The sequence below is a fragment of the Anguilla anguilla genome, chromosome 10 (genome assembly GCF_013347855.1).
Source record: "Anguilla anguilla isolate fAngAng1 chromosome 10, fAngAng1.pri, whole genome shotgun sequence".
NCBI lineage: Eukaryota > Metazoa > Chordata > Actinopteri > Anguilliformes > Anguillidae > Anguilla > Anguilla anguilla.
The window spans coordinates 30,911,364-30,934,598 of NC_049210.1; the positions used below are offsets into that span (position 1 = coordinate 30,911,364).

General features: G+C 40.0%; 1 protein-coding gene across 3 annotated transcripts; it reads left to right on the top strand.

Moving 5' to 3' along the window:
* Window positions 1-471: 471 nt before the first annotated feature.
* Window positions 472-11,373, top strand: LOC118237090 (T-box transcription factor TBX3-like). 3 transcript variants are annotated; one of them, XM_035435522.1, is made up of 7 exons: window positions 472-1,753; window positions 2,958-3,225; window positions 3,877-4,041; window positions 6,266-6,342; window positions 7,224-7,366; window positions 7,965-8,617; window positions 9,764-11,373. In XM_035435522.1, the coding sequence occupies exons 1-7, from the start codon at window positions 1,356-1,358 to the stop codon at window positions 10,199-10,201; spliced, it is 2,142 nt and encodes a 713-aa protein (XP_035291413.1). In that variant the 5' UTR covers window positions 472-1,355; the 3' UTR covers window positions 10,202-11,373. The 3 variants fall into 3 exon arrangements, with proteins under 3 accessions (XP_035291413.1, XP_035291412.1, XP_035291414.1); XM_035435521.1 differs by having other exon boundaries at window positions 7,962-8,617; window positions 9,764-11,372; XM_035435523.1 differs by having other exon boundaries at window positions 3,895-4,041; window positions 7,962-8,617; window positions 9,764-11,372.
* The last annotated feature ends 11,862 nt before the right edge of the window (window positions 11,374-23,235 follow it).

Sequence of the window (23,235 nt, forward strand, 5' to 3'; positions counted from 1 at the left end):
GACTTAAAATGTGCCACGACCGTTAAACAATCATAATATAAACAACAGCGATAACAACAACAAAACGACTAATAATAATAATAATAATCGTCGTCGTCATCATCATCATCATCATCATCACCATAACAAGAAAACAAACTAACATTCAATTCTGTTTCAACAGTATAACAAGGATATGTATTACACATACCTTGTAATTATTCTTTTCTCGTAATATAGTCCGTACCTTTAAAACTATGCAGTTTAAAGCCAACAGCAAAGCAGCAAACGTGTGCTAACAGCAAAGCAGCAAACGTGTGCTTGGAATGCAAGTGTCTCGGTGAACGGGCAGCTCTCCTGCTGTGCTCATAATACAGTGATTTCTTATTAACAAAGCCACCTAGAGGAGGTTTGGGTTAGTATTCCCTCTCCGGTCCCACAGACCGACCGGCCCTCCCTTGCCCTAATGATGTTGACATATTCACACGGCATGGAGAGGAGTAGTGATGCTTCGTTGCAGCGTTACCGTTTCCGACACCTTCTTTTTATAACTGAAGTCTGTTCCCTCCACCCGACCTGTCAAAACCACGCCTACGAAGCCACACAATTGGTCCGAAAGCGTCAAAGAGCCAATCAACAGGGCCCTGGTTCTCGCAACATGCAACACATCCATACACTCTGGAGCCTACGGGACACAGAAGCGCAGAGAATTCCTTGGTGCTGAGATCTCGCCTCTCCGCTTTCACCGGACCGTTCCTTTCTTCTCTTATTCCTTTTTGGAATGTGTGTGTGCGCGTGAAAGACAGAGAAAGAAAGCGTGTGCGTGTGAGTGTCGTATGGAACAGGGAAAGAGACGAATTGGTCTGTTCAATCGAAACATCTCAACACATCTTTCTCACTACGGGACTGGAACCAGGGAGAGATTAAACACATTTTAAAGGAATACCGACATTTTTCAAGTAGCAGGAACGCCAACAACAGCAAGTTAAATAACTGTGATTCGCCTGGCCAGCTTTATTATTAGCGAAAATGTTCTGACGAGACAACGTACAAACAGTAGACTCAGCAACGATTCAAAAATATATTTTACAGCATCGCAAAAGATAAACGGATTTCTTAATCTCCCATGGCAACAATTTGGTTGGAATAAAAATCCTTTAGACTAAATTGTAATTTGTTACCGGGATGCACATTCAGAGATTGTGAATCGTTTTTTTTTTTTTTGTTTTGTTGTTGTTGTTTTTTTTTTTTTTTTTTACTTGCTAACCTGAAAGAGAAATGCACATTTGAATCAGACCGAGAATCAACATTTCTTCTGCAGTTTACGCGTAAATAAAGTAAAACGGCATACAACTGGAAATCTTGTGTTTAAGTGGATGAGCTTCCCGATGAGAGATCCAGTTATTCCAGGAACAAGTATGGCATATCATCCATTTTTACCTCACCGCGCTCCAGACTTTGCTATGAGCGCAATGCTGGGCCACCAGCCTCCCTTCTTCCCGACTCTTGCACTGCCTCCCAACGGCGCTCTTTCTCTCCCGGGTGCACTCGGGAAGCCCATCATGGATCAGCTGGTAGGCGCCACGGAAACCAGTCTTCACTTTTCCACGTTAGGGCACCAGGCTGCTGCCGCAGCTGCCCACTTAAGGCCTCTGAAAACATTGGAACCAGAAGAAGAAGTGGAAGATGACCCTAAAGTTCACCTGGAAGCTAAGGACCTTTGGGAACAGTTCCACAAACGGGGCACTGAAATGGTTATCACAAAATCTGGAAGGTAAAGCAAATATAGATAATAAATGTATTTGCCTGTTTAAAGAAGGGATGACAAGGCAGGAATTTGCTTTTTTAATGTTAACATTACCAACGGCATCGCCTCACTTCATAATTTAATTTAAGGGAAAAATGTCGGCAAGTCAAGTTTTGAACTGTGATTTTTAAACTCGGCCATTTTCCTCAATAGCTGGGTTGTTATTTCAATGAATAGTGTTTCGACTTGCAAACTGTTGTCCTCCTGCGACAGTATCAGTTTAATTTATATGGCCCTCTTGCATGTTAATGTAATCTTTACAAGGGATAAAATGTAACCAAACCCAAACAATAAATGGGCACAACGACACCTTCCGTAGTAACAGTTTAACCTCAACTTATTTTATGGCACAATTGGTGATTATAAAAACATAAACCTGGAGACAGTGGCGAGTCAGACATCATTAAGTTCTCCTGTCACTTTCTTCTCAGTTTTTGCTTTGATTATTATTATTATTATTATTATTATTATTATTATTATTATTATCATTTTTTTAAAATATAAAGCTAAATTTTAAGCAACTTTATATTAGGACATATAAAGAAATATATAAAGAAACTTTATATTAGGATATTTTCTTCATTTTTAACTCTCATATAAAATTGACGAGTTGAATTAACATTAAACATTTTACTGTGCATGAAACCATAACGCGTTCATTCTTCAACATGACCTAGTTATAAAAATAAAAATAAAAACTTGAATTATTTTGAGGCTCTACACACACACGCACACACACGTGTGTGTGTGATTACTTCTCATGTAGTACCTTTTTGGCAGCAGTATGATTATCATAAACAACAAATTTGTCATAACATGTTGCAGTCCAGAGAACACTTATAAAACGCTTCAGGAATGTTTCAGAGAAATGTGCAGATATGAGATACTATCAGATAATACCCTGCTGATTACATTTAAGTGTTGGCTATGCACCCGTAGTAAATCACGCAAAAGCCAAACGCAATCGTGACTAACCGTTACTAACACGGATTGCACCACTAAACCGGCAATATACAAGTTATGATGTTTTAAGATATCGTTTTTCAGATTGTATACATTACAAACATTTTCGCAAAAAACAAATAAATAAATAAATAAATTTTAAAAAATATACAGACTTTTTATCCTAATAAACGAAACTTAAGTCCATAATTTCTTCTCTTTTCCCAAGGCGAATGTTTCCACCATTTAAAGTGAGGTGTACTGGCTTGGACAAGAAAGCCAAGTACATTTTGCTGATGGATATTGTCGCAGCCGACGACTGCAGATATAAATTCCATAACTCGCGCTGGATGGTGGCAGGGAAGGCCGACCCTGAAATGCCAAAGCGGATGTACATTCACCCGGACAGCCCGGCGACTGGCGAACAGTGGATGTCAAAAGTCGTCAATTTTCACAAACTAAAACTGACGAACAACATCTCCGACAAGCATGGATTTGTAAGTATAATTGTGCTCACTTGCATCCAAAGACACTTTTCTTTTTTATTATTATTGTTATTGTTATTAGTAGTAGTAGTAGTAGCAGTAGTAGTGCTACTAGTAGTAATAGTAGTAGCACTACTACTAGGCTACTAGTACTACTAGTACTAGTAGCCTAGTAATAGTAGTAGTAGCTGTAGTAGCCTAATGATGTTGTCAGGACAATAATGTTGATAATAATGTTTCTGCTAAGAATCTGATTCTGCTCATTTTATATTCTTAAATAGATATTGAAAAACTAAAATGAATTCGTAAGAGCAGCAACAGCTATTCATTTAACAGAAATACCAACAAGGTCCTACATTGGTCAAGTGCATGCATTAACGTTTTATTTTTTTAACTTATTCAAGAAAAGAAAACATTACCAATTAGAAAACAAGATAAACTATTCTATTTGGACATATAATGAATTTTTGTTTTACCTCACGATCAGAATACCAAAGGGTGTTTTTCTTTTGGAAATAAAAGGTTGAATACCTCTTGTTTTTTATTTCAAGCTGCATTCTGGGCCTGCATTCTATGTCGAAATCATGAGAAAATGTGTTGTTTATAATGCTGTTTGACTACAAATGAACAAGAAACAGTGTTTGTTTATTCTTTTAAATCTAGAATTGTTTCCTGTTGCAGACGATTCTGAACTCGATGCACAAATATCAGCCTCGATTTCACATCGTGCGAGCCAACGACATCCTTAAACTTCCCTATAGTACGTTCAGGACCTACGTCTTTCCCGAAACTGAATTCATTGCTGTAACTGCTTACCAAAATGATAAGGTAAGAGTAACTTCCCCAGTTTTATTTAATCGTTTCTTTTAAGACGTTTATGTAACCGGGTCTGGATACATTGGTCACTAAGTAGGCTGGATAGGCTATTCACTAATTAATGTCACCACAACACTTCCTTTATAAGCTATGAGGATATGATATTCTCCTGGAATGAGACAAGACACTCAAAACTAGAACTTTTTTGCTCTGTAGAAATCTCTCACGTTTAATTAAGATGTTACTAGCGTGTACATGTTAAACATTGTCCATTAAATACAAGGAACGGTGCCTCATTTGGACTTTGCTATGAAATGTATTTTCAGTATAGGGTAGTCATTTCAGGAAGGTGTTACCTATGGGTTATGTGGATTATTTTACTTATCTGTAATCACATGGGATCGGGTTTTTGGCCAATAATGTCTAGGTTTTTTCTGCAGTGTGTGTGGGACATGGTATTAATTACAGGGCAGAAAAGTAACATTAGCATGCTTGGGCTATGAGCTCGTTAAGTAACTTTTTTTTTTTTTTAATCAAAATGGAGACTTCTTGTTGGCACTCTTGTTTGTGCAATGGAAAAAAGGGCAAAATCCGCCCGTTCGGGTTGGAGGAGGGGTCAAGCGTGAAATGTAATAAATACTTATTAGGCACACATGCTGGAAAATACTCTTCATACTGCCAAGGCAAGCGTGAAAAACAGGCGACGTCGTAGTGTATAGTATGGGTAGCATGATCATAGACCTTAATTTTTTTTTGGATAAATATAGAAATTTGATAAATACATTTAGGCCTACAAATGAATGTCGATTGGGAAACTATAGGGGGATGTCAAGAGTAGAAACAAATACATAAATCAAATTAATACAGTAAACTCCGTTTTCATGTAGGCTAGGTAATGACCAAGTGGTGGGAAATTCACTTTGTTTGCAATTATAAAGTGAAGCCCTGGCCTACATTGTAAAGTAAACAACTGGAGTTCTCAGTTAAGCCACAGTGAGAATGAATGAACAGTGAAAGGTTAAAAGTATAGTATAGAAAGACGCAGACAAGTGCAGCGCGTGTCAGAAAGGGCATTCCAGGCAAGCCTTATGGTTCGTTGACTGATTCACATTTTCTGCATAGGAATGCAGCCCCATCTCAGTGCATTTAAGTGTCGTAAACTATGCTTTACTTAATCGCTATCACCTGACTCATATTATATGAACACTGAAGCATGTAGCTAGCGCTTTCAGTCCTCTCAGTTTGCGTACGCTATGCTGTCAGGAGGGATGATAAAATAAAGGCAAAAACGTACACGCGGATCAGATAAATAATAATACTGAAGAAAAATTAATAAACGGCAGATAACCAGCATTTTGAACTGTTTCAGAATTTTATATGGTCATGAAAACACATGGATATCACTGTTTGCACAGTAATTGTCAGTTTTAAATCGACTGATAGCGTAGATTTTACTCTGATAGAGTAGGTTGCCCATTTGATTTATTTTGGACTCGAATAAACACGATTGGTGTAACGCTGAACATTTTGCTATAGGCCTATGTATGTTCTGGACGACTGTGTTGTGGTCTCAAATCACGGGTGAGTTTCAGATGTAGTGCCCGTGAACAAACTAGGCCTAGTTTATTTAAAATAGGCTACACCTGCACAAATTATTTCATATATGGACTCCAAATAATGGTAGTTGCACAATTGTCCGTGCTGTATTGTGTGCAGTAAACGGATAAGACATGGCAACTCTCAGTTTCTGTCATTGGTCACTTACCCCCACAGTTTTAACAGGCGGCTGGGCGAGTAAAGCATAGGTCCTTATATCGACGCCAGTAACGATAATCTTTTATCAATAGTGTATTTTATATGCTGCAGAAGATTCCATTTACATACTTCCACTGAAAGAAAATTCAAAACGGTTTGAACTTCTATACCTCTGCCATTCAGCGATATAAAGACCATTTATAAACATCAGTGCGAGTTTACGATATGTGGTTAGTTGTACGGAAAATAGGTGTAATGTTGGTTCTAAACTTGTTTAGTGGGATATTATTTAATTGCAATCGCCGAACATGTCCATACTGCAGTGAAGGAAATGTGAACTCTCACTCCAGAGCTATAGGCTAAGTGTTGACAGACCCATAGCCATTGTCACAGACAAGGTTGTCACAATCGCTGGCAAAAATTACAAATTCGAGATGAAATATTTGTGTATTTCTTAATACTCATGTCAATTACATTTCAGATTACACAGTTAAAAATTGACAATAATCCATTCGCAAAAGGTTTCCGTGACACCGGCAATGGGAGAAGAGAAAAAAGGTAAGAAAAGCTGAGCGGAAACCAACTCAAATGATTCCTCGATACCTGGTGTAAAACAACAGTAGCTCTAGAAACATGGAGAAAAGTGGTGTAAACATTGTGATTGATATAGGTTATACAATTTTCGTAAAGTTTTATTTTAATAGTCAGATTACACGCGGCCATTTTGAATGTGCAACGTTGAAATCACCTTATATGACGAATTAATTAAATGGCATTTATTTATACATTAGTAACTCTGATGTACTATTAACACACGAAATAGCTGACAGGATCGGGAATTACTCATGCTAAATTATGTTTTTGACTTTTGACCGATGATCGCTATGCCGTTTGTAAACAATTTTGTTTAACTTTACTTGATGGCTAGCGGTGTTAGCATCGTAATGAGTAGGCTAAGGTTCTTTTTGGTCATATGCAACATATCAAGAAGTGGTAACGACGAACAATGCTGTCGAAGTAAACTTAAAACTCGGCATGTATAAAGCACAGCAACAAGTGTCCCAAGCTTTAAAAAACTATTAAGACACAGTTAGAGCTATTTTGGACACATGTACTAGGCTATACTGTAAAGCTTTTCATTAATCGGCCTCCTTAATTTATTGTGATAATGATTACGATTCTGATGTGGCGTTCATTATTATTATTATTATTATTATTATTATTATTATTATTATTATTATTATTATTATTATTAAACGAATATATTTTAGACAATACGGTCCAATATCACATAATTGTTACCCTGTAGACCTAGCCTATATTTTAGAATTTTAATTTTTGTCAGAGGAGGAAGATGGGTTAATTCGCGCTAGTGATACTGCCAATCATTTATGTGGGAAACGTTTACAGCTGCGGACCTACTTTTGTTTAATGTACAGGAAGCAATTGGCACTGCAGTCTATAAGGTCCTATGAGGAGCAACAGAAAAAAGACGACGGAACGCCGGACGACTCTTTGGGAGAGCAGGGTTCCTTCAAGTGTTTTGGTCAAGTATCAACAGTAGGAGCCCCAACATTAAAAGGTTAGTTAGTTCATTGTGTTGTCCCATCTCAAAAGCATGTTATTAGAAAATTTCAATCTGGCAGTGATTAGACTGAATTGTTTTTATCGGTCATCCAATATGCCTATTCTGTTTAGTTCTGATAACCGGTTCAATAAAATTGATTCGTGCAAATATTAAAATAACTAGGCCTTAAACTCAAATGTTACAGAACACCTTAATCCTACGGCTAACTGCATTTCACATGGTCTATATTTTTTATATAGTCTATACATAGGCCTATATTTTCTTAAGCTTTTTCTTGACTCGGTAGATAATACCACAGGGTCTGACGAAGCAAGTGCACATTTTAATCGTTTCTTCTGAAGGAGTTACCCCCTGTTAAATCCGACTCAAAGTCCAAATGGCATACACACTGTGACTATGCTGTTGCACGTTTGTCGACTATCCAGTTTTTGAAATATGGATACGTATGTATTGTTAAAGCTACACAAAGCGTGCAAGGTATGAGAAAAAAGTTCGATCAAGTATATATCAGGAATCTCTGAACGTAAACGTTCTTCAGGAACGTTTTACGACCTATTGCATAACTGAACTTTTTCTTTCTTTTCACCAGAAGTCTGTGAAAGCGATGAAGATAGCGACGAGGAAAGAGAAGATGGAAACCAACAGGACGTACAAGAGGCCAGCAAAATTTCTACCACCACAGAAGACACGAAGGAGGAAGAGGCACGCACTGCCAAAGCGCACCTGTTCGCCAATAGACATACCACAAGCCGGGAAAGAGAGGACGCAACGAACACTGAGAAGAGTCCAGCGGATTCAAGGCAGAGCCCTATTACTATCATTTCCAGCACCACTCGCTCTTTGGGCGGGGAAGAACTGAAGAGTCCTGCGCAAGATCTACCCAAAACTGAAGAATGCAGGTCTATGAGCAAGGAGAATTACGCGCCCTTGACTGTTCAAACTGACAGCAGCGCTCACATAAATCAAGCTCATTTGCATAATTTTGGATTTCCACCCGGTTTAGCAGGACAGCAGTTTTTCAACCCTCTGGGTGGCGCTCATCCTTTTCTCTTGCACCCAAGTCAGTTTAGCATGGGAGGTGCTTTCTCCAACATGGCGGCTGCAGGCATGGGCCCTTTACTAGCAGCTGTATCGTCTGGAGGCGTCAGTACCATGGACACAGCCAGCATTGCGTCCCCAACTCAAGGCCTCACGGGAACACATGGGCTGCCGTTTCATCTCCAGCAACATGTTCTTGCGTCACAGGTAATTCTTTATATGCATACATTTGTATATTTTCTTTCATCACAATTAGCTTGCTACCTCTCTGTGCTAAGAAAGCAGTATGAGTATGTATCCGAAGATAGCAACTCTTCTTTATTTACAACATTACATTTGTTACATTGACAGTTTTATATTCGTATTTTGTCAACAAAAAGCATAGGCAATGTCAAGTACAGGTAAGCTGTGCAGCAAATTTTGATTATACTATTTTTATTTGTAATGTAGAATATTCACAATCGACAATGGACTCGATGTTCATCAATCAGCTCCAATAATAATTAGGCAACACGCCTCTTTAAAATGGTAACTTTTATGTGTACCTACATTCAGATGTCTTCTGACAGATTAACACGGTTACAATGAATGCGGAGTCAAGGCAATTTACGCAGTGATATATTGTATATCATATACTGCATATTGCACCTTATTTTTCGAATGTGGCTTTAAATATTTGTAAGTTCTTTTCCGTTTCTTACACACTCGCCATTTAAGAGGGGGCACTCTCATTGAAATCCCTTTGTAATATTAGATGTTTTCTAATATATTGTTGGTATCCTTTGCAAAAAATTGTAAAATAGTAGTTCTATTAAATACACACACGCGAACGTGCGCGCGGACACACACGTTACACAGGAAAATGTTAAATCAACTCTTATGGTCAAGTACATATGGTCTTTGTTGGACTCGTGTTTACTGTTAGAGTTGAATGAACATTGGATATTTTACTGTGGTAGTAACGATTTCATTTTCGTAATTAAAATGCTAAAAAGTAATAGAAGAGTGATTGCTTGTGCCATTTTGGTATTTGTAAATTAACCTATAAAGCAAAATACTTAGTGTAAAATCAACAATCATTTCAAGCTCATACAGGTTACATTTTATAAATTTTGCACTAATAAAAATGCCCTGATTGAGCTGAATTAACACTGAACATTTGACTGCGTAAGCTTTTGAACTACTGTATTCGCATTTTCATGCCAACTCAAAGCGTTTTATGCGTTTGCCACATGGCCTAGGCCTACTTCTAGCTTGATATTCATTTGAAGGTTGCAATGGTCTGTTAAGCTTTATTTTTGTCAGCTCAAATGTAACGGTACCAGACACTTAATAAACTTGCTTTGTTTGCAGGGCCTCGCAATGTCTCCATTTGGAAGTCTTTTCCCTTATCCCTACACCTATATGGCAGCAGCCGCAGCCGCTTCCACGGCGGCCTCTTCGTCGGTCCACCGCCATCCTTTTCTTAACGCAGTGCGCCCTCGACTCCGATACAACCCTTACACTATTCCGATGAGTGTGCCGGACAGTAGTACATTGCTCACCACAGGTCTACCCCCAATGCCCGGCAGTACCATCGAAAAAAACAACATGGCAACAAGTCCCGTATCGGCAAACCTGGACTCCACTTCTGAAGTCAACAGCCGGTCTTCGACCCTATCATCGGGCTCGGTCTCCCATTCGCCAAAAACATGTTCTCAGAAAGACTCCACCAACGAGCTACAAAGTATTCAACGCCTGGTCAGTGGACTAGACTCGAAACAGGACAGGCCACGAAGCCTGTCTCCATAGAAAGTGATAAATAAAAGAATAAAATATCAAATCAGCATTAATGCAATTTATAATGGGCGTAATTCTGATGACGATAAGGATACGTTTCTGGCTAATGAGAGTTTGGCTTACAGACCTACCAAACCTATTAGTTTTAATGCACTTTGTTGAAAGATTTGAGGTGTATAGTTCTCTTCTATTACACTAGACAAAAACTTTGAATTGTCCCGCTCTTTGAACCCCACAAGTATTGAAAATGAAACTGTTTGTAAGAATTAGAGTCATGAACTTGTTAAATTGCTGCTACGTCCGATCTCTATTTTATATTTAGAGGTGCTGGGAGAAGACTAATTAATGAATTAAATATGTAGGCTGAATTGGTTGTTGTGGTTTTGATACTTAACCCTGGTATATTTTGTCGGTAATGTCTGAAATTAAAGCCAGGGGAAATTAAATTGCCTTTGAATATATGTTATCACAACTGAAAATGTCCTTATCCTACTGCTTTTCAATGTACATTTGACTCAAACCATCGTATCTTTATTGAATTGGAAAAAATCAGAGACGTTACAAATGTTATCCAGGACTATAAATATAAATATCTATATAAAAAGTATTTATGTAATTATTTGATATTGCGTGTAAATATATCGATTAGAAGTCTCGAGGTTCTGTCATTAATTTATTGTTTATGTACATAGCAGTGTAAACGATAGTGAACTGTTTTGTTTTAGTCATCCACATCCATATGTCTCGTATGGAGTTACCTGTGTCTAAAATCTCCACCACTCCCGACGCCCCTCTTCCGGCCTGTATAGTTCTTATTGCAGACAACATCATGTGCCATCGTAATTTTTTTGTCTTGGTGTTTCAAGTGCTACTGTTGAAATTAAGTGACAATTCAGCGCACCAATGGCTTGGAATATTGATGAAGATTTCTTTCTTTCAGCATTTTCTTTAATTGTGTGTTATAAAGAATGGATTTATGAAATGCCATACTGCAGCTTGGAAGTAAAAGTGCCGAAACCTATTCAAAATGAAGGTTTATTTTGTGTTTCTAAAGTTTCATTTGTGTTCTAAAGTTGTCCTCGGGTATCTAGTATTACATATTTTGCTCCTGTTTTATTAACAACATTAGACTTGTTTCTTGAAAGTTTAAATAAAATGTTGAAATGCAATGTGTCTTTATCTGCTTCTGCATAGTAAAGTGTTTTATTTAAAAACTAAATTCAAATAATTCATTTTTGGCCGCCTTTTATTTTTAAGCTTCTTTTTTGCATTTTATATTATTTATTTAAATGTATTTATTCACTTGATTATTTATTGACGTCGCAATATATATAATAGAGTATTTGAAATAGGCTACACATGCCTATTTGTATAAGACACTTAAGCCCTAAGTTTTCACATGTAAAAAAAAAATCATTTATGTAAAATAAATATATAAAACAATAATGACACATATTCATCATAGCATCATATTGCTTAACTGCTTAATCAACGTAACTCTTTGTTATAAGCATACCTATGTTTCTTATAGGTAAGCTGAGGTAAGCTAATTTCAATGTTGTATTCTGTATTGTCTTCAATAATCATATACAACTCGCATTCTAAATTGAATTTTTGACACAATAATGCTTTAGAGTGTACTGTGGATTTCACACACATGAATATAACATGTAAAAGGAGAGTTATTTATCGAAGCTATTGTTGTTCAAACCTATTGTTTATTTTGCACGTGTTTACATTGCGGCAAACTGGTTGCTTTAGTATTGAGAAAGTAATCAATATGTACCCGCTACTTAACGTAATATTAATCTCCAAATTTCCAACCAGTTTAATATTACATTTTATTTTTATGTTTTATCTAAGCTTAATAGGCAACGGATTCTAGTGTATGTTGGGATTTTGATCATGCACCAAATGGCTAGTAAACATAGACCTTACTAAAAGATTTCTTTGAGAAGCCTTGGTGGATTACTTAATATTGGCTACTTGAAATAAGTTATGAAATGTTTCTACTTATAACGATGAAAAGTGACACAATGTTCTTAGTGTTGTAAAGAAATATAATGTGGCCTATCCTTAACCATGGTTTTGGTTTTATAGAAGTTTGCAGATTGTTTCCCCAGCTCGCTACACAACGTGTATTATGGTACAGCTAACATTCGTGTAGTGGAAAATGCATGCGTTAACCTTTTCGAGTCTAGTATGTGTGCAAACAGTAGCCTAAAGAACCACTATGAAAATCTACGTTGGGAGACGGAACTAAACATGCATCCCATTCCCAATCCATTCCCACCTCTGACGTGACTTTATCAGTGGTATATCTTTATTTGTATATAAAATGGTTAATATGTAACCATTGTGGCGCTAGGTAATAGGAGCAAACACGTCGCAATCCATCTCAATTGCCCGCTCTTATTGCTCACCTGGCGCCTTCGCTGGTTATCTCCGCTGAATTTATTGCTTGAAAGGCGGCTGGGGATCTGCTTTGACTTGGACGACTCGTCGCAGTGTTTTTGATTGATCGCCACCCAGCGGATTCAGGAGAAAGTACAGGGACGAAATAAGAGGACAATGAACGAATGAAGCCGTTCTCGAGTCAATCCCCAAAACTGTACCTCGGAATGTTTCTAATTATACTACGTTTTCTTTTTGTATTTGAAATTCAGATTCTAAAACTAAGAGATTTCAACTTCACAAAAGGGGAAATCCTTTCCAACACAGGTCAAGGGGTTGCATTTCCAATTCTAAAAGTAGATATTGATTAACAACTAATGTAATCTCATTTTCTTTAAGTTTCTCCCCACAACATGTGATGGCTGCTCGATTGCAAGGGCAGAACGTAGCCTATGTTTTATAGATTATTAGAATGGAGTGTGTTGCTGGATATTCTTTAGTTATGCGAAATGAAAGTAAACCTGATAAACTGCAATAACAATAATCCCCAATCACAGACCCTTAAGTGAGTTGGGTCGTAATGATGTATGGCACTTTTTTGCCAATTGTATGTAGCTTAGATCTGTACAATTGACCGTTACATGTAGGGAAGACTGAATGTGGAATCTTCAGGGTTGAAGGACCTCTGTGAATGACCAAAAAGTATTTAAGACCAGTAATACTTGATACGGTTATACTTGATACGTGAAAAAAACATTAGCATGAATAAGACAATACGGGTGCAACACACAACCCGTGGAGACGTGTTCAACTTTGCACAACCACATGTATAATGACATGCGTTTCCTCAAGTATTCACCCAAAACCTATTTACAATGGGCTATTATAGCCTACCTGAATGAGCAAAAGTGCGCGTGCAGTATGGGAAATACCAATCAAGAGCCTTTATCTTGAAAATTGTTGCATAGCTCATGGTAAGTTACTCCACCAAGACCCTTACAAATAGGTAACAGTTAATATGAACATACCCGGGATAAGGCTGCTGTGCTTAAGAGTAATGCCCTCTGATTTACATAATCTATAATTTACACCCTCAATTAAGACACGGTTTCAATTTATATAATGAGACAAATGCATCCTAATATTTATCATTTAAATTATTTATTTGTATTATTTTAAATGTATTTTTGCATCAAGGATACAATGACTGCCTGATCAGCATACTGAAAACTATCCTCAGACATATTTCCAAATTATACTGTTGTCATTGTAATTTGAAAATATGGTAGAAAATATATACTTCGTACTTTTTTACCAAGTTGTGGCCAACGTCTGAATGCCCAATCGCGGTGACGATCTGGAATGACGGTAGAAATCTTGTTATCAAGAACGGTGCATTCGCCGAACATGGACAGTGAGCTCGTGTTTCTTAACAATGGAAGAAGTTGTGGACGGAAGCTGTAGAGCAGAACACATTCCGAACTCGCTTTAAAATATTTCTTTTAATTATTTGTTCTTTTATTATTGTTTGTTGTACATCCGTATTATTTCACGATGTAATTGGTGGAAGATAAACTGAGTGACCTTTCTAAGACAAAGAGAGGTCAAAAATTAGCGTTCGGAATTTATTAAAGTTACCTTGACGCAATGCAGACTGAATAGCCTAGTGTCTAGTCTCAGTGGTAGTATATTTCCGTTAATCGCAAATTTACGGGAACACTGTGGCTGAGTAGCTTTTGATTTTATGCATATTAACTATGCATTCATGCTACGAAGTTTTCACATTTCTTTGAAGAATGAATGGTGATTTTGAATGAATGGGTACATTTACATTTATAGACCAACAAAATAACTACACAAAATATGCACTAGAATTGCATAAAACACGACTTTATGCGTCCAACCTAATGCAGACACAGGCCTAGTTTATATTTTATAAATCGTGCGATCTAAGGCTTAAAACATAATCCGGTTTCAGGAGCAGAAATAGTGCACAGAAGTGTGAGAATATAACATGACTTCTTATTTCCCAATGCGTCCATTTTTCTAAATGTATTTGCATACACTGAAAATCATCTCCTCAAATATTGACAACAATAATATTAAGGTCACGTTATTCTATAATGTCTTAAATTTACATTTTTGTTTCGTTAGTATGCTACATGCCGCATTTTAAATAACGCGTACATTCCTTTACCAAACCTTTAAATGGATCAGAATGAATAAAATCGATTATCCTAAATCAATATAACTCATGGCAAATTGCTGAATACTTATTTTGCGTATAGGTCTGCAACTAAATAATAAATTCATATTATATTATAGACTATTAACCAATGAAATATTTAAAAATGAAATTCAACAAAAAATTGAATTTGCTTAAGTTACACAAATCAACACTACCAGTTCTACTATAATTTGAAAAGAAAACACATTTTTTCGCCATCTTGCTGTGCTATCCGTCCCACACTCACCATAGGCCTATATACTGTGTGTGTGTGTGTGTGTGTGTGCGTGTGGGCTTATGTGTGTTTGTTTATCATTTTAAACGTATGTCAGATAAGTCATGGAACTTCTATAAATCCAGGCACTGAATACACATGCGACGCTATTGCATGGTGCTGTGTTGGGTAGACCCATTGCATTTCCTGGACATGTACGAAATTTTAACGTGGTTATAGCGCCACTAAGTGTCAACTACTAGACATAACAGCGTTCAAAGGGAAGGTATTTTTGTTACTCGGTAACCCTTGGAATACGTTTTCATTCCCTCAAATCTATTCTGCACAATTAAAACGAGTGCTACGCAAAACTAGAGCACGGACACAATATTAAATCACCTCATTCAGATCAATTTACATATTATCAGACACTTTTAGTAAAGGTACATTTCACAAGGCTAGAATGACATCGAACAGACGAATTCATCAAGACCAGGAAATAAAGGGAGACGAAAACTCGTTGATAAACTGGATGAAGAAGTTGTTGGTGAAATAAATAATGAGAGGAATGAAAGCTGAAAGTCGTCCTTCATGATTAATTAACTTTGACTGACGAAAAATAACGTTGATTGATTGAAGAAAACAAGTAATTTTATATCCATTATTATCACAACAGAACTGCAATCCTAGACCAGAATATATACAGACAGGTGACATATTAAAGTAAAAACCAACATGAAGAGTCTTAGTAAGGTGCTGGACCACCACAAGCTACCAGAACAGTAACAATGCATCTTGGCACAGATTCTGGAATTCTTCATAGAGTCTCTGGAACTCTACCGGAGGAATGGAAAACCATTTTTCCAAAAGATATTCCCTCATTTGGTGTTTTGAAAATGGAGGTGGAGAGGGCTGTCTAACACACCGGCCAAAAATTTCCCATAGGTGTTCAACTGAGATCTGGTGACTGCAAAGGCTATAGCACATGATTCAGATGATATTTGTACCATCAAACCATTCAGTGACCCCTTGAGCCCTGCGGATGGGGGCATGGTCATCCTGGAAGAGACCACACTCATCAGGATAGAAATGTTTCATCATAGGATAAAGGTAATTACTCAGAATAACTTTGCATTGATTTGCAGTGACCCTTCCCTCTAAGGGGACAAGTGTACTCAAATCATGCCAGGAAGCATAGCATAACAGAGCCAGCAGGCCCCAAGTCCCGGATCTACACTGCTGTGAATGGGGGGAGGAACAGAGATTTTGGGGGGGAACTTTTTTCAAAGCATGGTGTGTACCATACTGTTTACAGGCCTACGATTTTTTTTTAAACTCAAGATCATTAACTCAGTCTTTTCCATTTAATTTTATGCACATGCCCAATTATGTGCTTGTGGGTAAGAGGTTAATATCAGACACAGAGGTTGTGTTAACGTAGGATTTTGCATTTTTGCACAGATAAGAAGAGCCAAAATTGACAGAAAAATACACAGCGTTCTATAAGTGCAGATATTGCTCTGACATTCAATGTCAATGCTATTTAGGTAGCGTAGCTAATGGTAAACAGAGAGTGAACTGTAGGTAACGTTACATGAGTTGGGGGAGCTTGAACCCCCCAATTTTTGTGGTTTGTAACTCAGCAAACTTGGGTCTAACACAAACCCTTTAATGTGAACTAATCCTTTAAGAAACGCATGTGAATTACGGTTATCCTTATCTGAAATTTTACAGTATGATCAAGCTTTACTGATTAACACTGCTGCTTTGCTATACAAATACATTTTCTTAAAAACATGGCGATGGCCCAATTCAAACTATAACAGGCTGGTAACATCAGAAATTCGACACAAATCCCCCTTAAAGGCACATTATTTACTCTCTCATTTGAAGGTATCCGAGGAGCCTTCATTTCCATGGCAGTCTTAATGAATGAGTTATAGAAGGTGTATGTCTTGTATGTGTGAGTAACTTGGCATTTTTGTACGTTGAAAACGTGTTTGTTATGAGATAACGTTTACAGCGGCGACAGGTGAGCTGAAAATTGGTGGGGCGCAAAACTTTCCTTTAAAATAATCATTAGTAATTCTTCCTTTGTTATCAAGCGTGCCAACGATCGGACTAATGAAATGGCAAGTAGCCTAACACACAGCGTCTTCATACCGTGTTAGGGGGATTAAATCATAAATTCAATTTATCCGTTTAAAATCCGTTTTAATCACCAAGTAGCTAGTCTACACTTAACACTTAACAAGATAGCCACACCAGTCTGTTATCTACCGCGTTACCTTTAAGAACAACCAGCAAAAACAAAACCTACACATCAATTTTGTTTACAACCTATGCATTGCATATATTTGTCATGAATTCGAGTGCGGAGAAAGAAGTGCATGTATCCACAAATAATGTTGATTAATAATGTGCACAATTTCGTACTGCAAATGAAAATAAATGTAGGCTATAAGGCCTAGGCTACTCGCTAAAACTGCCTATTTGGGGAGAGCTGGATATGATAGTATTGCTATTGAGTAGCCTATTTTGTGCATGAATTGCATTGATACTCAAGGAAAATCAGGGGAAGATTCCGCCACTGATTAGTGATTAAAACGGATTTTTCTAAATCGCATTTATCATTTAATCTCCCTAACACAATGCGAAGAAGCTGCGTGTCCCTTTCCAATTGCTTCAGATCGTTTGCATATTTGTTAATCACTGAAAATTAATTAAAACAGTTCGAGATCAATGACTAGTTTAAAGGAAAATTTTGCGCATCACCAATTTTCAGCTGACCAGTCGCCGCTGGTTTTATTTTGTTTCAATTTGACAGTTTAAGAAAGATGGATAAAGGAGGAAGAAAGGGAGGAAAAAAGAGGAGGATGACCAATTATTTTCGTGGGTAAAAAAATTCTCAGCATTAATGACACTCAGTAAACTTGAAATATTTTATGTGAAAGCTTGCATCAATAGTATACATCCTTTTTAAAACATTGTTTTCCTTAATTACAATTATGTGCACAATACATTAAAGATACAACTATTTTGAGCTGAGACATTCATTGGTTTGTACCTTTTTTCACCCACCTCCCAGCGGATCTCAGGGTCCACCCACCTCCCAAATCCCAATGTAACCCCTGATGTCGAGGTATGTAAATGTTAGCTAACGGTAGCCCGTCTGCTAATTACGAAGTTGTCTGAGCCTTGGTCAGATTAATTTATGGAATTTGAGCGAAGGGTCATCCAACTATTTCACATTACAGGCAATGCTATCTATCATGTGTTGCTATCTAATCTAGATGCATTTTTACTGCCATCTAACAGTAAAAATGCATCTGTAAATGAGTGTCAGGGTAGGGCGCGGGAATGGACCCAAATGCAGAGTGCGGGGAAGAACGCAAAAACTCCAGAAGTTGAAAAAACAAAGACTTTACATAAATAACGGGGAACAAAGGGAACAGAAAGCCTCGCAGGGCGGTTATTACTTAAATAGACCTGACGCAGACGAGACACAGGAGGGCACAATGAACAATCAGGCCACAGGGAGGGAAGGGAACATGAGACAATAAGCAACTAATAATAGGATAATTGAAAACAATTAAACAAGACACAAAGCAGAGGTGCCGCCATCTGGCGGCCCAACCAGGAATAACAAGGGGAAGACACAGAACCCTGACAGTACCCCCCCCCCCCCCCCCAAGGGACGGCTCCTGACGTCCCAGGAGGCCGACCCTGGGAGGGGGTGAACTAGAGGGTGGGAGCAGGGAAAAGGAACTCAGGAACTGGAGCACAGACGGGGGAACAGGACTCAGGGACTGGAGCACAGACAGGGGAACAGGACTCAGGAACTGGAGCACAGACAGGAACAGGACTCAGGAACTGGAGCACAGACAGGAACAGGACTCAGGAACTGGAGCACAGACAGGAACAGGACTCAGGAACTGGAGCACAGACAGGAACAGGACTCAGGAACTGGAGCACAGACAGGAACAGGACTCAGGAACTGGAGCACAGACAGGAACAGGACTCAGGAACTGGAGCACAGACAGGAACAGGACTCAGGAACTGGAGCACAGACAGGAACAGGACTCAGGAACTGGAGCACAGACAAGAACAGGACTCAGGAACTGGAGCACAGACAGGAACAGGACTCAGGAACTGGAGTGGACAAAAACAGGACAGGACTCGGGGCTGGAACTCGGGACAGGACTCAGGGCTGGACAGGACTCGGGAAACAGGAAACTCAGGATCTGGACTCGGGAAACTGGAAAACTCAGGAACCGGACTCGGGGCAGACACAGGACTGGACAGGGACGTGACTAGACGAGACAGTACACTGGACAGTAACGAGACAAGACAAAACACTGGACTGGGTACTGACACAAGACTGAACACCGAGCGGACTCAATACAACATGGAACTGGAACTGACACCACACTGGGGAGGAACGAGACTGACAGAAAAACGGACTGACGCAGACACGGGAACCACACAGGGAGACCTACAAAGACAAACAAAGGGACAAGCAGGCGGGGAGGCACACTGCAACACCGACAGACACACTAAGGGTCAGAGACAGGGAGGGAAAGGGTGAACCCAAATACTGACACAAGGACTGACAAACTGGCAAACAAGACAAAAAACACGTGGACTGACACACAAACAGACAGGCAGACAGACGGGAGAACACATTGGCCGATGGGCCGACGGCCTGGGGGGCAGACAAACAGGCCAACAAACTGGCTGACACACATACGGGCAAACAGGCAGACAAACTGGCGGGCAGACAAATAGACACGGGGGCCGGAGAACACAGACACACGGTTGGGAACACTGGGTGGTGCGAGAACACTGGGTGGAGCACGGACACCAGGGGGCGCGACTACACTGGGGGGAGGACGGACACCGGGGGGAGGACGGACACCGGGGGAAGGATGGACACCAGGGGAAGCATGAACACTAGGGAAAGGACGGACACTAGGGGGAGGACGGCCACTGGGGGGAGTGACGACACCGGGGGAAGGATGGCCACTGGGGGGAGCGACGACACTGGGGGAAGGACGGCCACTGGGGGGAGCGATGACACCAGGGGAAGGACGACCACTGGGGGGAGCGACGACACCAGGGGAAGGACGGCCACTGGGGGGAGCACGACCACTGGGGGGAGCACGACCACTGGGGGGAGCGACGACACCGGGGGAAGAACGACCACTGGGGGGAGCGACGACACCGGGGGAAGGACGACCACTAGGGGGAGCGACGACACCGGGGGAAGGACGACCACCGGGGGAAGCGAGAACGCCGGGGGAAGCGAGAACGCCGGGGGAAGCGAGAATGCCGGGGGAAGCGAGAACGCCGGGGGAAGCGAGAATTCCGGGGGAAGCGAGAACACCGGGGGAAGCGAGAACACCGGGGGAAGCGAGAACACTGGGGGAAGCGAGAACACCGGGGGACGTACGGACTCTAGGGGGCGAGGGAACACCGGAGGACTGCATTTGTAAAGGAAAACAACAAAACAGCATAAAATATTAACATAATGAAATAACTAATCGAGAAATGAATGGCAACACATTCATTAGAAGGACAATATCAGTCATGAGAAGCAGAAGCGTTATAAAGTGCAATTCCCCTTTAAGTGTCCTATTCCTATTCTGCAATGTATTTCATTCAATTTCACTAATTAACTTTTCTTCCCTTGCAGATGAGACAAATCCATGACCACGTCCCCATTGATGGAAAGTTTTTTTTTTTTTTTTTAAAGGAGCGGTATACCATCTTTTTTGTTTGCATCTATTTGTTCCTTTGATAAAACATGCTCCTTTTTGGAGACCTTAACCTTTTGTTACATTCTGCAAAAAAAGCACCTGTGTGTTCTATTCCATTATGTTGTTTGTTTTCTATAGACCATTTCACTGGAATTCTGTTGCTAGGGAACAGTTTGGACCCAAGTGTCAGTTACTGCATTATCAAACATTGAAATAGGAAATAAATTTGTCTGTTTAGAATGTTTTATGTTAAGAGGAAACCATTCTTAAGCCATGTGCTTGGAGTATATCTCTGTGGGTAACGCACACGGGTTACGCGTGTGAACTTTGATTAGCTGGTTTAAGTTTTGGTAGGCTAATTATCACATTTTAATTTGATGGGTCCACACTGATAACAGTGGGCTCATTGTGGGGAGAAATGTGGTTGATTGAAGGGAGTTTGGATGGTGGGTTTATTGCTGGAATGGGAGTTTGGATGGTGTGTGGGTGACTGGTGCTGGACACGGACAATTTAGTGACTGCAAAGGAAAAGTGGAGAAAAAACAAAGGAGTCCAACTTCAGCCAAAAATGTTGATGATATTTTGCCTGGCCTGAAAACCGGCGTTCTATAGTGCTGCACGATGTTCAGGAGGAGGAGGGTTGTCACCTTTGGCATCATCATCCTCATTATCCTCCGGAGGCATGTGCGCTTGTGCATGCACAGCAATGTTGTGCAGCATTGCTGTTACAACGATGACGGCACAGCACTTTGTGGAGTTGAACTTCAGCCCTCCCGCCGACTGATGAATGCAGCGGAATCGGTGTTTCCAACAGGCAATTGTACATTCTACGAGGCCCCTGGTGCGAATGTGGGCATCGTTGAAATCCTGCTAAACTTGTATTACAGGATTCGCCACTGGTGTCATCAGGTAGGTTCGGAAGGGGTAGCCACTGTCTCCAAAAAAAAAAACCCTGCTGAATACTCCCCTGGCAGCATCCTGCCCCACAGCTGAGTTGACCCAAATGTAGCTGTCATGCGTGCTGTCTGGCCACTTCGCAACAACGTCGACGATGAGCCCATTGTGGTCCACCACCACTTTGGTGTTTATGGAGGAATAACCTTTCCGACAGATGAACATTTGGTTGTCCATGGATTGGTTGGACACCGGATTAGGGTCCCATCCACCAGTCAAACCACCTGGGGAATGCCAGCCACAGCGTAGAAACCCTGGTGTGTCTGTTATATCTCCACTCTCCTTGCAGGCATCTTGATATATGCTTGGGCATGACGCACAAGGATGTTGGTCATGGCCTCCACATTTTGTGATATGGAAGCCTTGCTGAGCCTGTTTCCGTCTACCACCACCTCCAGAAAACTGCCCACTGCATAAAACCGTAAGGCTGCCAGGAGCTGGACCTCTGGGCTGAGGGTAAAGTTGCAACAGGTGGCCTTTGAAATGTGCGGGGACACAATTTCAAGCAGTTGGAGTATTTCCACCTGTGGCAGCCGGTATTTAGCAATGATGGTAGTGTCTGAGAGGACTTCAAGCAGATTAAAGTTTGTCTTTATGAAATGATTAACATAAATCAGCTACACAAACGGCGACACTTTAGAGCAACAATACGCTGTAATGCAGCCATAATGTGGTCTAACCCAATAATGATCGCCTAGATATACCGGGTGCCGCCCTCTTGATTAGTTTCCAGTCGGCCTCATTTAGATCTGTCAAATATAGGCCTATAGTAGCGGGGTACAGGCTACTGTAGCCTAACCAGACAGTCAGAAAAGCCATATCCACAGTTAGCTCCACTATGTAAAAATAATATTAGCTTATTTTGTTCACAAATTGGATTAGTATTATGGATAGGCCTTATACTTTATTACAATCATAATGGGAATAGAAAGGTGAAACAACAACATTCTCATGATGTGCTATGCACAGAAACGTTTGGATAATTAATTTTCATGAAGTTAATGTTAAACTATTTCATTTGTGCATGCAGATGTAGGTTACTAGATGTGCACTGTAGTACAACTGTCGATTTGAAAAGCAAAATGTTGGCCTAATAAGGCTAAAACTGTGACAGGATGAGCGGAGCGCATCCCTAAGGGACAGCTACAAGTGCCTCAGACAACCCTTCTAAAGGTATACCTTTCAGAAGGTATACCTTAGCTAAGGAGGCTCTGGGAAACAGCTGAACAACTAAAGGAAGACCTTAAGGTACACCTTATGATGCACATAGCGCTAAGGAGGCTCTGGGAAACGCATCCCAGAACTGTCCTCTTTTAGGCAGTAATGTCATAGCTGAGATGATCAAAACAAACAAAGAACAGTGAGGTGAGGCTGATATTTCTGCTTCACTCAAAGAAGCTTTAAGTGTCAGTGACAGTGCAGTGGAAGCCCTAATTTCTGCTCTCCAGATCAGAATCAGAATCGTATTTTATTGCCAAGTACGTTTACACATACGAGG

Excerpts from the sequence above, each read along its gene's own strand:
- LOC118237090 (XM_035435521.1), top strand. The coding sequence starts at position 1,356 with ATGAGCTTCCCGATGAGAGATCCAGTTATTCCAGGAACAAGTATGGCA. Across the intron at positions 4,042-6,265 it reads CTGCTTACCAAAATGATAAG|ATTACACAGTTAAAAATTGA; the intron begins GTAAGAGTAACT and ends ATTACATTTCAG. Across the intron at positions 6,343-7,223 it reads AATGGGAGAAGAGAAAAAAG|GAAGCAATTGGCACTGCAGT; the intron begins GTAAGAAAAGCT and ends TTTAATGTACAG.